Raw genomic sequence first — 14,166 nt, forward strand, 5'->3', positions numbered from 1 at the left:
GCCTACTCTAAAGATACAGGAGCAAACACTTTATGCTGTAACATTATTATATACATTAGAATGTCTGTAATAATACATCAATGTGTTTAACACAAATAATACATAAATAAAAAAATAAGTGAAGAGAGAGAAATAAATAAAACCCCATGTTACAAGCTATTTTAATTAAATTCCTGAACGTAATTAAAATGATGAACGTAAAAAGTTTTTTAGATTTCTAAACGATTATGACAGTTCGCATTAACAGCTGATCGTGTTGATTGTAAATAAACTTAGTTATTTCAAGATTTATGAATAAAAAGTGCTTAAAAAATAATGGAAACTATTTTAAATTTGTGCAGAATTTGTTTGAAATCAGATACCAATGTAAAGTTGGTAAATTCTTCAACGATAAACCGGTTTTTGAGAGACTTTTTAGAAGTGAAGGTAAGCTAAGTTTAGAAGTGTTTTAAAATATTTTTTACCTGTATTCTGCTATGGATTTTGCGATTAGTGCCTCTTAATACATGTAATAAAACAACTGAATGCAATCTGAAAGTATTTTATTGCTTTTAAGTTCTGATATAACATTGGAAAGCGTACTACCTACTTCAGCCCCCTCGGCATAGTAACCATGTCGCGCACGGCGCGAATTATATCGACGACTTTGACCAGGATGCTATCTACGCAGATAATGCTGTTTGTTGGCCAGGGTTATTGATTTGCACAACGGATTGACAATAAATTAATTTTAATATTGTATATAAGTATGTAATGTTGCACGCCCAATTGACTATGAATAAAATGTTAATATTGTAATATTTAAGTACATACCTATTTAATGTTGCGCGCCCGATTGGGTTAAATTCTACCTATGAATTATATTTTTTCTTTTTTACAATGTACCTATGACATCTTTTTTGTACTTGTATAATTGCAATAAATCTCTTTTGATTTTGATTTTTTTGATAAACATTGTACGACTTATTGGGTACTTGACTGGGTCAAAGATAAATTATAAAATGCTAATCTACAAATAGAAGCCAGTCAAGCCAGTGAATGCTTTTACAGTGTCAAAGAATATTTAGATTGTAAATTTTGATGTTTAATTTAGATTTAGATTTTTTTATTTTGGTGTTTTGTTATTTTAGTTTTAATATTTTATGAATATGGGTAGCTTAAGATATTTTATTAATTGTTATTTTATTATATAGGCAGTAGTTAACGTAATGTAACTTGTACCGTCCGCTCTTTCATTGTGTATGCTTGAAAAAGTAGAATTTGGCGATACTTACTATTTTTATGCACTGTAATTGCAATGTAACTAACCTGAATTGATGCAATAAACGTTTATTATTATTAGTCTTAGATGATCATAAATCAATCTCATTTTATTTTTCGACTTATTTTAGAATTTTATTCATAAATTAAGTAACAATGAGTACAATATTTAATTACTTTTAGTGATAACATCTCAGTACAGTATTTCCATACAAACTCCATAGAAAATTTTCGTTTTGATATTTCATAAAAAGTATCTCATTTGAGTAGGGGCCTGTTTAATAAAACTTACAATTGTAAATTACAATGACAATTTGATGTACATTGCGGAGTGTGTGATCACGAATATTTTGCAGTTTCATATTAGCTACGCAATGAACATCAAATTGTCGTTGTAATTTACAATTGTAAGTTTTATTAAACAGGCCCTAGGTTGTTAAGTAGCCAATGAGGGACTTTCCAACCAGCGTTCCCCAAAAACACGATAGATGGCGTTGTTAAGTTTTTTCTTCGTTTAAACTTCTAAATTCACGGATAACAGACATATGCATCTTTTATCTTTGTTTTCGGGTATAAATATTGACCTTTTTTATTACACCAAGGCACAATTACAACTTCCACCCATTATTATTCACATCAAAATAAAGAGAAGCAATATAGGTAGCAACATCATTCTCATAATGTGATGCATCATCATCATCATCAGCCGTATGACGCCCACTGCTGGGCATATGCCTCCCCCAAGGATCTCCACGACGATCGGACCTGCGCTGCCCGCATCCAGCGGCTTCCCGCGACCTTCACCAGATCGTCGGTCCACCTTGTAGCGGGCCTACCCACTGTACGTCGTCCGACACGTGGTCGCCACACCAGAACCTTTCCGCCCCATCGGCCATCGGTTCTCCTCGCTATGTGATGCAAATATCAAGCAACAATTAGTTTTAATATGCTTCTGCAATTATATTACATTTTTGAATAATGAACCCCAGAAATGAGGAAATAGGTAATTATCACGTTAAAAGTGATCAACGCCATCTATCGTGTGTTTGGGGAACGCCGATTGGAAAGTCCCTTATTCGCGCGAATCGCGCGTGGTTGCCGTGCCGCGGGGTTGGAAATATGAAAGTATTTTTTTTATGATTTACACTTTTTCAGAATGAAATCTCGGATATAAGACTCTGTGTATGGTGTGACGTTGGTATAAACAAGGCAAGTCACTTAATAAAAACCGCTGAAGAATCAAAAACTATTTTGGAAAATTATAAAAAAAAATCTTATAAAAACCAAAACAAATTTAGAAGTACTGGTATATTTAATTTAAAATACACGCACAATAAGCACATAGACATACCTCCAGTAAAAAATGATGAAACATTTCATGAAGAAAGTATAACAATAATCAATAAAGAAGAAAATTTCGTTTCTGAAGAATCTCTGAAGAATGGTGTGGAAGGAATAAAGAATGAAGCTGATGTTTTTGATGACGAAGATATTACAATATCATGCCTCGAAGATGATATTTCTGAAGAAAATAATCGTGAAGAAAAGGCCACTAAAGTTCATGAAGAAAAAAATATTTCTGAAGAAAGAAGTAAGAATAAAAAACAAATAGATTATAAAGAAATGAACTTTGATGTTAAATATCTTAACCATGAAGAACAATTGAATGAAATAGAAATGAAGAAACAAACAGAAAGGTTTATGAATATGAAGTTTAAATGTGAAAAATGTGGAATTGGGTATATGTTTGAAGATGTTTTCAATGAACATATGAACAGGCATAGTCAGGTAGATATTGTAGTCTTTCTTCCAATACTCCTAACTTTTTTTTGCAATCCAAACACGGGTATCTTCTTCTTCTATTGTGCGGTGGATTACCAACCTCAGCAACCCTGGTGTCAGGATTACTATTGAGCCGCAAAAGCCCCTGACATGACTCATGTTCACACACACACGCACTCAAACGCACACAGAATCTTTACATTTACTTTACATACTTCTTTTGTGTACCACTCAATTTATATATTTTATGTTTTGTTTTGGCTTCACTTTTCTATAGTTCTAAGGTTATAAATTAGGAGTTCCGTAAGATTTTGGGAGCCTGGTGATCTGTCACACAGGGTCACACCTAGTATTGACACCAGTCTCTCACAAAGGCACTATAGTGTGTATCATTACCTTAGTTAAGTTTACATAATTTGTGTTACCTTTGTGAAGGGAAAATAAAGATTTTTTTTTATTTTTTTTTTTTTTATGTAACGAGTACTCACCGTAACCGGGACCAACGGCTTAACGTGCCTTCCGATCATCGTATTTTAGTGAAAACTGCACTTAATTTTTCAGGTAACACCTCACAGGTGTCAAATCTGCGCTCTCTACTTCAAATCCAAGGAGGTGCTCTCCCAACACCGACTAGCTCATCGCCGCTGGTTCGTCTGCCTGCTCTGTGGCGCCAAGTTTACAAGATGGCGGCTCTGTGTACTACACAGAAACAACTGTGACTATGTACAGCATATATCCATTAATTTGTTAGTATTATTTGCTTCCAAAACACTTCCGATACAATTAACAGCCTCCGTGGTCTAGTGGTTAGAGCGTTAGGCTCACGATCTGGAGGTCCGGGTTCGATTTCCGATGGGGACATTGTCGAAATCACTTTGTGAGACTGTCCTTTGTTTAGTAAGGACTTTTCAGGCTTGATTCACCTGATTGTCCGATGAAGTAAGATGCTTCCGTGCTTCGGAGGGCGCGTTAAGCCGTTGGTCCCGGCTATTAGCCGTAAAAAAAAAAACACCTCCACCAACCCGCATTGGAGCAGCGTGGTGGAGTATGCTCTATACCCCCTCCGGTTGATTGAGGGGAGGCCTGTGCCCAGCAGTGGGACGTATATAGGCTGTTTATATTATGTTATGTTATATGAGTTTATGTATGTTGTCTTTTCAGTAGCGACATGTCTCGTATTCTTCATAAAGGACTTCACAAGGAGAAAAAGTATGCGTGTAACAATTGTGATAGACGGTTTGCGACTAAACATCGGCTTACTGTACATATTCGGTAAGTAGGTTCACTAATTAAGTAGTTCAATAAATGTTTTTATTTATTTATCTAGACCGTAGTTATTCGAACTGAATCGTACCATTTTATTGAGTAAGAATGCCATTATATGAATGATACGTGCCAATTTATGAATGAAGTGTGCCATTTTAAGAATGAAGTGTACCATTGTTGATTAAGCGTGTGATTATATGAATGAAGCGTGCCATTTTATTGATTAAGAGCGTGATTGTGTGAATTAAGTGCGCCATTTTGGGAGTGAAGTGTGCCATTTTTTTAATGTTGCATACCATTTTATGAATGAAGTGTGCCATTTTATGAATGAAGCGTGCCATTTTATTGTTTAAGAGCGTGATTGTGTGAATTAAGTGCGCCATTTTGGGAGTGAAGTGTGCCATTTTTTAAATGTTGCATACCATTTTATGAATGAAGTGTGCCATTTTATGAATGAAGCGTGCCATTTTATTGTTTAAGAGCGTGATTGTGTGAATTAAGTGCGCCATTTTGGGAGTGAAGTGTGCCATTTTTTTAATGTTGCATACCATTTTATGAATGAAGCGTATGAAGTGTGCCATTTTCGGAATAAAGTACGCCATTGTTTTTTTTCAGTACTCACTCCTCTCTACGCATGTATGTTTGCACTATCTGCGCACGAGCATTCTCAACACAGTATAACCTGCGAGCGCATACGCGCACTCATTCTCATAATATACCGACGTATTACTGCGTTGAATGTGACAAGAGGTACAAGTCGCAAAAGGGGTTGGACAGACATTACAGAGAGAGTAGGAGGCATTTGACAGATGAGGAGTTAAGGTGAGCCAATTGTACTTACATACATCATCATCATCAGCCCATTAACGTCCCCACTGCTGGGGCACGGACCTTCCCTATAGATGGATGGGGAGATCGGGCCTTAAACCACCACGCGGGCCCAGTGCGGATTGGTGGTTAGTAACGACTGCTAATGCAGCTGGGACCAACGGCTTAACGTGCCTTCCGAAGCACGGAGGAGTTCGAGATGAAAACTTTTTTTTTGTGGTCACCCATCCTATGACCGGCCTTTGCGAAAGTTGCTTAACTTCAACAATCGCAGACCGAGTGCGTTTACCGCTGCGCCACCGAGCTCCTCAACATACATACATAAACAGCCTATATACATCCCACTGTTGGGCACAGGCCTCCCCTCAATCAACCGGAGGGGATATGGAGCATACTCCACCACGCTGCTCCTCTTCGGGTTGGTGAAGGTGTTTTTACGGCTAATAGCCGGGACCAACAGCTTAACATGCCCTCTGAATCGCGACCATGTCCCCATCGGGAATCGAACCCGGACATCTTGATCGTGAGCCTGACGCTCTAACCACTAGACCACGGAGGCTGTGTACTTACTTAACAAGTAAATAAATATAGTTTTATACTGAAATAACGGTGGCCGCTGGGGCGGAACCGGGTGAGAGCCTTCAGCGCTCCCCATTTGTCCGGCCAAGTAGTTAATGCCATCTGCGGCAAATGTACAATAAGTCACGTCAAAAAAAAAGATGGGGCGGAAAGGTAAAAAAAAAAATGGCGACCACGTGTCGGACGACGCTCAGTGGGTAGGCCCGCTACAAGGTGGACCGACGATCTGGTGAAGGTCGCGCGAAGCCGCTGGATGCGGGCAGCGCAGGGCCGATCGTCGTGGAGATCCTTGGGGGAGGTCTATGCCTAGCAGTGGGCGTCGTGCGGCTGATGATGATGATGACTGAAATAAAACATACATGACATAAGCTCGTGACTGTACCCCAAAGGGGTAGTCAGAGGTACATAGAGATGGCAGAGGTTAGCCGTTGGTCCCGGTTACTACTTACTCATGTAAGTACGTAGTCCTTACTTACTTTGACATTTAATGACAGTTAATTTTATATGCGCAAATGTCAAATTGCAATATTGCTTTGTTAGGTGAATAGGCTAGTTTCCAACTAGTCAAATCAGTTACTTTTTACTAAACGTCAAAACACGAAATTACTATGGAATTTGTATGAAAAAGCACTCTGTGACGTCATAGAAAAACGTGACAAAATGTCGGACTTATTATTACGTTTTTCTTGATTAAAATTCATAAATAAGTTTAATAGAAAAAAGAAAATGTTTTTCGTTAGTTTTAGATGTGTCTTTATTTAGTAATCAGAATTTCATAATTTATCTTGAACCTAGTACACGACCCAATTGCTTCGATGTGGCCATTTTAATCCCCCAGGTAGAGCATTAAATATTTTTGTTTTTCTTTTTTTTATTGTTGAAATATTTTACATAATGATACAATTGAATCGCATTGTTAAACCTTGCAGGTTTGTCTTAATGCAATATTCCGCTATTGCTACAGTTTGTGCTTCGGAAGTATACTACTAATTAATTACACTATTGATTATACAGGGTGTCAGTGACATCGTAACGAAAACTTTGGGAGATGATTCAGGCCATGATTCTGAGTTGATATCAAGTGGAATTTTCCGTCGCAAAAGTATGGAATGGAAAATAATTTATAAAAGGTCTAAAATTTTCATGACTTCTCCGACAGGAAATTCCACTTGATATCGTCTCAGAATCATGGTCTGAATCATCCCCTTCAGTATTCGTTACAGTGTCACTAACACCCATACCTACTTGTGTGGCTACTGTATGTACTTGTATGAGGTGTAAGTGACATCGTAACGAATACTGAGAGGGATGATGTCACATTGCGTAACAATTTGTGTTATTAAAGTGATGTATGTTTTTAGATTCACATGTCCAGAATGTTTCAAAAGATTTACAAAAGAGAGTCTACTCAATTCCCACGTAAATACACGTCATTTAACTACGCACAGATGCGACGTTTGTGACAAGGTAGGTAAAATATTGGTGCCGATTCCGGTACATACTGATGTAAGTACGGTCACGAGCATTAATATGCATATTCAAATTCAAATTCAAAAATATCTTTATTCAGTAGGTAACATAGTTACACTTTGAATCGTCAATTTTTACATAACGAAAGTCTCATCCGCCTAAAACTACTGCAGCTTCTCACAACCTGTATAGCCGGGGAAAAGAAGCTGCAAGAAAAACCTGGGCACAGGGCCCTAGACGTTCTTTAAAAAAAAAATAAAAATAAACATAAAATATTGGTATACAATTGAGTAATTTAGCTGCCTAATATCAGTTCTCAGACAGTTAATCCCATGCATTCATATCTTCTAAATAATCACTAACTTTATAATAACCTTTTTTGTAAAGTTTTTGTTTAACTACTGTCTTAAAACAGTTGAAAGGCAAATTCTGAATGTCAATGGGAATCTTATTATAAAAACGTATACATTGCCCCTTAAAAGATTTAGTAATCTTATGTAATCGACTGACTTGTAAAGCAAGTTTATTTTTATTCCTGGTATTAACAATGTGCCGATCGCTATTTTTTGCAAATAATCCTATATGTACACATTTTGGTACCATATCACATTAACTTTTTTGACATGTTGAACTGTAAGTCTCACTAAAAGTCAAATATGTTAGTGCGACAGAATCCTTAAGTGGGTACATTATATTGCTCATGACTGTACGTAGTCGTTACATGAGCCATGTCAGGGACCTTTGGCGGCTCAGTAATAACCCTAACACCAGGGTTGATGAGGTTGGTATTCCACCTGACACGATAAAAAGATTCCATTCTACAATCGATCGACGATCGATCGATTGGTCTGGTAGAAACTATCGATTGACGTCGACTATTCCATTCTACTATCGATCGATGCCGTCGATCGATCAATCGACTGGTCTGGTAACACCTTAAGGGGGCCCTTTTACTAGAAATACATCAATCTATTGTTAGCTATTACGAAATATCTGGATGCAAGCCAAATGGTAAATAATACTTGAAACGTCGCTTTTAGAGAAAACCACGGCGCCTTTTTCACACATTCACGTGATGGTGTGATATGAAACCTCGATTTCTTTCATTTAATATCAATGCGCAGTAATAGCTTCCGTGGCCGTGAGTCGTGGTAGCCCAGTTAGTAGAACGCTTGCCTCTCACTTCGAGGTCGCAGGTTTGAACATTGGCCTAAACCAATGATTGTCGAATTTGTTTTTGAATTTACGTTTGGATCATAAATGATTACCCAGCTTACGACATCGTATCAACAGTGGCTGCAAGTTGTCTTTGATTACTTGTGGCTCTGCCCACCCCATTAGGGATTACGGGCGTGAGTTTATGTATGTATGTATGTATGTATCATAAATGATTATCACGTGCTCATCGGTAAAGGAAAACAGCCTGAGGAAACCCAAATTCTCGAGAAATGCATTTTCGGAAGTATGTGACGTAACCTGCATTGGGCTGGTTTTCCCTTCGCGGGATGGAAGATCAGACATGCAGTCGTCTGCCCAGTAAGCCAGACCTGTCAAATGTTCAGTTTAGGTAAGCGGACCCTATGAAAAACGGGATAATTCGGGGGAGATGATGAGTAATAGCTTCCGTGGGCGTAGGTTGAGCGTTGGGCTCACGATCCGGAGGACCCAGGTTCGAGGTGGAGACATATCAAATCACTTTGGGATATAATTTGGTTAGGACATTGGTTGGCGGAAGGCACTTTAAGCCGTTGGTCCCGGTTACTACTTACTGACGTAAGTTAGTAGTCGTTACATGAGTCATCTCGGGGGCCTTTGGCGGCTTAGTAGTATGTTAGCTCTGCTGGCGGTGAAATGTCTTTTTTTGTTTCAGACATTTTCGAGTAACACCAATTTGAGAAAACACGTTCGTTGCGTGCACGCTAAGGAGAAAACAGAGTGAAACAACCTACGTGGGTTCGATTAAATATTTGTCTGTAATTATACATTGTTTTAAGTTTACGCGGTTATTATCATAATTAAAACACATAATAACGGGTTCTTACTTTAAGAAAGAGGGTAGACAGATATGTCTGCCCGTAGAAAATTATGGATCTACCTACTCCACTCCGATCTCATCAGTCATCCTGTGATCATGGCACTTGCAACAGTGTCGAAATATCGGGAGTCTCATATCCCCATTTAAACGCGGTAAGAACCCGTTATTATGTGTTTTAATTATTGTCTGTAATTGTTTTAATAACGTTTTTTTGTCCAATAAATTGATATTTTTCTTGTATTTTATTGGAAGTTCCAATGACTTATTAATTTATCTTAAGTTCAGTTTTCACTAACACAGTTGGCTCGACCATTATAGACGGCGATACGGCTCACCTATCACGGTCTAACAAAAAGCTCGGTGAGGCGTGGGTATTTAGTTCATCTTGCGATGGATGTACCTCTGCCTACCCCAATTGAGATATAGTCGGGAGCTTCTGTTCGAACACCGGATATCAATATTTCCGTGAACGCAAAAATATCCTAAAATCTTTTGTCATCATCATCATCATCAGCCCATTAACGTCCCCACTGCTGGGGCACGGGCCTTCCCTATGGATGGATAGGGAGATCGGGCCTTAAACCACCACGCGGGCCCAGTGCGGATTGATGGTTATTAACCACTGCTAATGCAGCCGGAACCAACGGCTTAACGTGCCTTCCGAAGCACGGAGGAGCTCGAGATGAAAACTTTTTTTTTGTTGTCACCCATCCTATGACCGGCCTTTGCGAATGTTGCTTAACTACAACAATCGCAGACCGAGCGCGTTTACCGCTGCGCCACCGAGCTCCTCAAAATATTTTGTCAATTTGCAAATATTCAGCTAGAACTATACAGTCTGCTTACCCCGGTGGGAAATGGGCGTGAGTTTGTGTATGTGTGTGTATAAATTTTTCGTGCATTACGTTCAGTCAAGCCCTTCACACACCTCCTAACGGTGTTTTATATAATCCAGCTTCCAAAGCGCTTTATAACGTAGAATAAAGGAATAATACTACATACTTTTGTAACCTTTAGATCTGTCTTTATTTAGTAATCAGAATTTCAGGACCTAGGAAACTATTCACTCAGTGGCTGGCGGCTCTCACGACCTCCGTGGTCCAGTGGTTCAGCGTTGGCCTCACGATCCGGAGGTCCCGGGTTCGATACCCGGTGGGGACATATCACAAAAAATACTTTATGGTCCCTAGTTTGGTTAGGACATTACTGTTTGCATTGCGCACTTACTTTTATATGCGCAAATGTCTAATTGTCATATTGCTTTCTTTGATGAATTGATTTGATGTGGCCATTTTAACCCCCAGCTGAACCCATTCTAATGTACCTACCTACTTAGTTTAGTAGCTTCCAGTCCAGCACGTAGAGAAGGATTTTGATCAAGCGCCATAAAATAAAGATGCGAGTTTACAAAGCGCTACAACGCTGTGTCTTCACAAACTAACGTGAAAAAATAAAACTGAACCGGTTAAGTGACGTCACAGCCGCCGCCATTCTTCCGCGCGTCACTGCATTTAAAATTCGAACCGCGACGAACGCGCCACGCGAGACAGCTTCTCGACCATTGTATTATAAATAACCTAAATTAAAAAATATAATCAGTGCAACTTTTTTGAACAATTGATGTATTTTTTGATATTTTTCCAGTGTAATTTCATTCATAATTCAGAGGGAATTTGTGTTTAAAATAGTTTGAAGTTTTATAGTGAGTGGGAAGTGAACTTTGAAGCAAGCTTGTTTGGTTTGGATTTCCAGACTACACTACCGGCAGGATGGCGGTAAAGTATTTTGTTTACTTTTTTAAATGCCTGTTCGTGGGTGACTGTTTATTCAGACTACTTTCACCGTTGTTTGACGTTTTTTTCTGGTTGATCAAATAACACATCGGACTGAGGACTTTTCGTAACAAAACTTTTTAGATTTTTAGTTTTATTTTAACTGATATTTTAGTTTCATACGCTGATTGAAATAGTAAGTATTGAATGGTGTTCGGTCGGGTTGTAGACTGGCATTATATGGTTTGGCTACTAGCCGGCAGTGGAGCCGCGTGGTCCGGCGTGGTGGAGTATGCTTCATACTTTTTTCTTTCTTTTTTTGACGTGATTTTATGTAGATTTGCCACAAATGTTATTCTTGGCCGACTAGGTACTTGGCCGGACAAATGAGGAGCGCAGAGGGCTCACCCGTCCATATCCCCTCTGGTTGTACGAGAAGAGGCCTGTACTTAAGCAAATAAAGCTAGGCTGTTTATACTTATTCTGTTCTGAAACAATTAGGGAGCGTATAAATACGAGACAAATATATTAAATAGAAATATATTAATATAAAATGTATTATGGTGCATCAACAGCAGTACATACACATACATAAACACACATACATAAACTCACGCCCGTAATCCCTAATGGGGTGGGCAGAGCCACAAGTAATCAAAGACAACTTGCAGCCACTGTTGATACGAAGTCCAAAGATGGATAAACACAAACACAAAAAATAAAATACAGATAGGAAAAGTTCCGGTATGCCTGCCAATTATAGACGCACACAACACTGACTTAAATAATAATCAAAAGTAGAAAGTAAACTTAAAAAAAGAACAATAATCGGAAATAAAACTTAAAATCATAAATGGTGTAATCGCGAGTGCGTTAATTTATTACGGAAAACTTTAAGTAAGTAAGTACTTACTTAAGTGTATTGAAATTAAACAGCTAAGGAAATGTATCTACTTACTGAAGACTAGGCAGTATAGTCTTACGATCTTAGCCTGTCCCTTTAATAAGCAAAAGGGAGAAAAAAGTATAAACACATGGCTTTTCGGCGGGAAACGGGAACGGGACAGTTGCTTTCTTCATTGAGTAATCTAAATAATTAATACGAAGTGGTGTTTTGTGGTTAATGATCGCATTAAGTTAGTCGGAAGACATTCGCGAGTGTTATTATATTGGGGTATTCAATAAACAAAGTGTATCTGCCTATTTTCGCTTCGTGCCGGGAAGCCGCTTCATAACTCAAAAGTTTATGCGGACTTTTGAGTTAATTCGTTTGGGGTTCGGAGTAGGAGTCTACTCCGAGGGTGGGGGCTTAGGTTTCATCATCATCACCTTTCATCATTCCATTAATCATCAAGAAAAAAAATACGTCAGACATGGCTGTATGGGCATAGTTCCCTTTGCCTTACCCTTCGGGGAAAACCAAAACAAAAAAAAAAGTATAAACACATTTGATAATAATACCGTAATAATAGTAAATAGGTACGTAATATCGTTTAAATGACTTCTATTTATAGTACTAACTGTTACCACCGTTAATTTATTCATCATGCGTTCAGTTCAGAATGATTACAATAACATTAACGAGTAGCAAACAGTTTATACACACGTACGGTCACGAGCATTAATATGTATACACTTTGGTACCATGTCACATTAACTTTTTTGACAAATTGAACTGTAAGTCTCACTAAATGTCAAATATGTTAGTGCGACAGAGTCCTAAAGTGGGTACATTATATTGCTCATGACTGTACTAGGTAAAAGTAAGTACTTTCATAATTTAACTCACTGAGTGATTGAGTTAACTGACTAGGTAGACACTAGGTATGTTAGGGAGCTCTGTAACCGTAAACGAAACTATCGGATATCCGATATAAAAAATCATCTGAAACTCTAGCCATAGAGGCGGCCATTCAGCTCGCGACACCAAACACTTCAGGACCCCAATACCGACCCCGCCGGCGTAGTCGACGATTTCCCTCAATCAGCGCTTATCGCTATCGACTCACTACGGTCGATTAATTCTTTCTAATATTTTTTTTCTCTCAGACGACGCCCTGAGCCGATGTTCGCGCCCAACTGGGCACCCTCAGGCCTGTTGTCTTAAACGTTGTACCGGGTGAGAGCCTTCAGCGCTCCCCATTTGTCCGGCCAAGTAGTTAATGCCATCTGCGGCAAATCTACAACAAGTCACGTCAAAAAAAAAAAACAAAAAAGCTTATTTGACCCTTCCCACCTCTTTCTTCCATTCCTTGGTATTTAGAGTAGATATGTCATTAATTCCAATTAGATAAATAAATTATAGATAAATTATAGATAAATTATAGTGCGACTGTGAAACTAGTACTTAGATATTTATGAATGAGTTGTGTCTAGAACGCACCTCGAACTCTGAACCTTAGGTTACGAGTAAAGTGCCTACACTACGCACTGACTGAGCTATTTGCTTTTTGACCTTTATCATAGACATACATACATACATAAATAGCCTATATACGTCCCACTGCTGGGCACAGGCCTCCCCACAATCAACCGGAGGGGGGTATGGAGCATACTCCACCACGGTGCTCCAATGCGGGTCGGTGGAGGTGTTTTTACGGCTAATAGCCGGGACCAACGGCTTAACGTGGCCTCCGAAGCACGGAATCATCTTACTTTTTCGGACAATCAGGTGATTCAAGCCTAAAAAGTCCTTACCAAACAAAGGACAGTCTCACAAAGTGATTTCCACAATGTCCCCATCGGGAATCGAACCCGGACCTCCAGATCGTGAGGCTAATGCTGTAACCACTAGACCACGGAGGCTGTTAAATGGCTTTATGATAGAATAAGGAATAATACTACATGTAGAACGGCAACTCCCCACCAGCGTCTGAGATATGTTTACCTCCCTCGGTCATAGTTTAGTCTTCAATCGTATGGAGTCAAACGTCACACACGTGCGCGTGTACGATAACGTCAATGTGTAGTGTTTTTGTAAAACGAGGTGCGAGGGTTTTGTATGAAGTTTCCGGTGTGTTAGGTTACCAGTAAAGTACCTACATTTCGCACTAACTGAGCTACTTGCTCTTTGGCTTTAACGTCGAAATCACTTTGTGAGACTGTCTTTTGTTTAGTAAGGATATTGCAGATTAGCTTATAATATTGACGCAAAACGACTTCAATCAATCAAGC

At 38.9% G+C, this 14,166-nt stretch overlaps 3 protein-coding genes across 6 annotated transcripts in view; all 3 read left to right on the forward strand.

The window, feature by feature from the left end:
- Positions 1-9,460, forward strand: part of LOC126379492 (zinc finger protein 846-like) — a 138,310-nt gene extending 128,850 nt beyond the window's left edge. Inside the window, exons 2-8 of one of the 4 annotated variants that reach the window (XM_050028261.1) lie at positions 831-901; positions 2,416-3,048; positions 3,604-3,788; positions 4,204-4,314; positions 4,924-5,130; positions 7,077-7,182; positions 9,056-9,460. In XM_050028261.1, the coding sequence (XP_049884218.1) occupies positions 854-901; positions 2,416-3,048; positions 3,604-3,788; positions 4,204-4,314; positions 4,924-5,130; positions 7,077-7,182; positions 9,056-9,124 (1,359 nt within the window). In that variant the 5' untranslated portion in view covers positions 831-853 and the 3' untranslated portion in view covers positions 9,125-9,460. Of the gene's footprint in view, positions 1-254; positions 427-830; positions 902-2,415; positions 3,049-3,603; positions 3,789-4,203; positions 4,315-4,923; positions 5,131-7,076; positions 7,183-9,055 lie in introns of those variants that run through there. The other 3 variants (XM_050028260.1, XM_050028262.1, XM_050028263.1) reach the window with 3 other exon arrangements.
- Positions 9,461-10,736: 1,276 nt separating this feature from the next.
- Positions 10,737-14,166, forward strand: part of LOC126379493 (solute carrier family 2, facilitated glucose transporter member 1-like) — a 44,752-nt gene continuing 41,322 nt past the window's right edge. The window contains exon 1 of the mRNA XM_050028264.1: positions 10,737-10,995. Within this exon, the coding sequence (XP_049884221.1) occupies positions 10,990-10,995 (6 nt within the window). The 5' untranslated portion in view covers positions 10,737-10,989. The remainder of the gene's footprint in view (positions 10,996-14,166) is intronic.
- LOC126379503 (uncharacterized) overlaps positions 12,035-14,166 on the forward strand; it is a 94,267-nt gene continuing 92,135 nt past the window's right edge. Inside the window, exon 1 of the mRNA XM_050028280.1 lies at positions 12,035-12,305. The gene's annotated coding sequence lies outside the window, so the exon portion shown is untranslated. The remainder of the gene's footprint in view (positions 12,306-14,166) is intronic.

Source organism: Pectinophora gossypiella, chromosome 29 (assembly GCF_024362695.1).
Source record: "Pectinophora gossypiella chromosome 29, ilPecGoss1.1, whole genome shotgun sequence".
Lineage (NCBI taxonomy): Eukaryota > Metazoa > Arthropoda > Insecta > Lepidoptera > Gelechiidae > Pectinophora > Pectinophora gossypiella.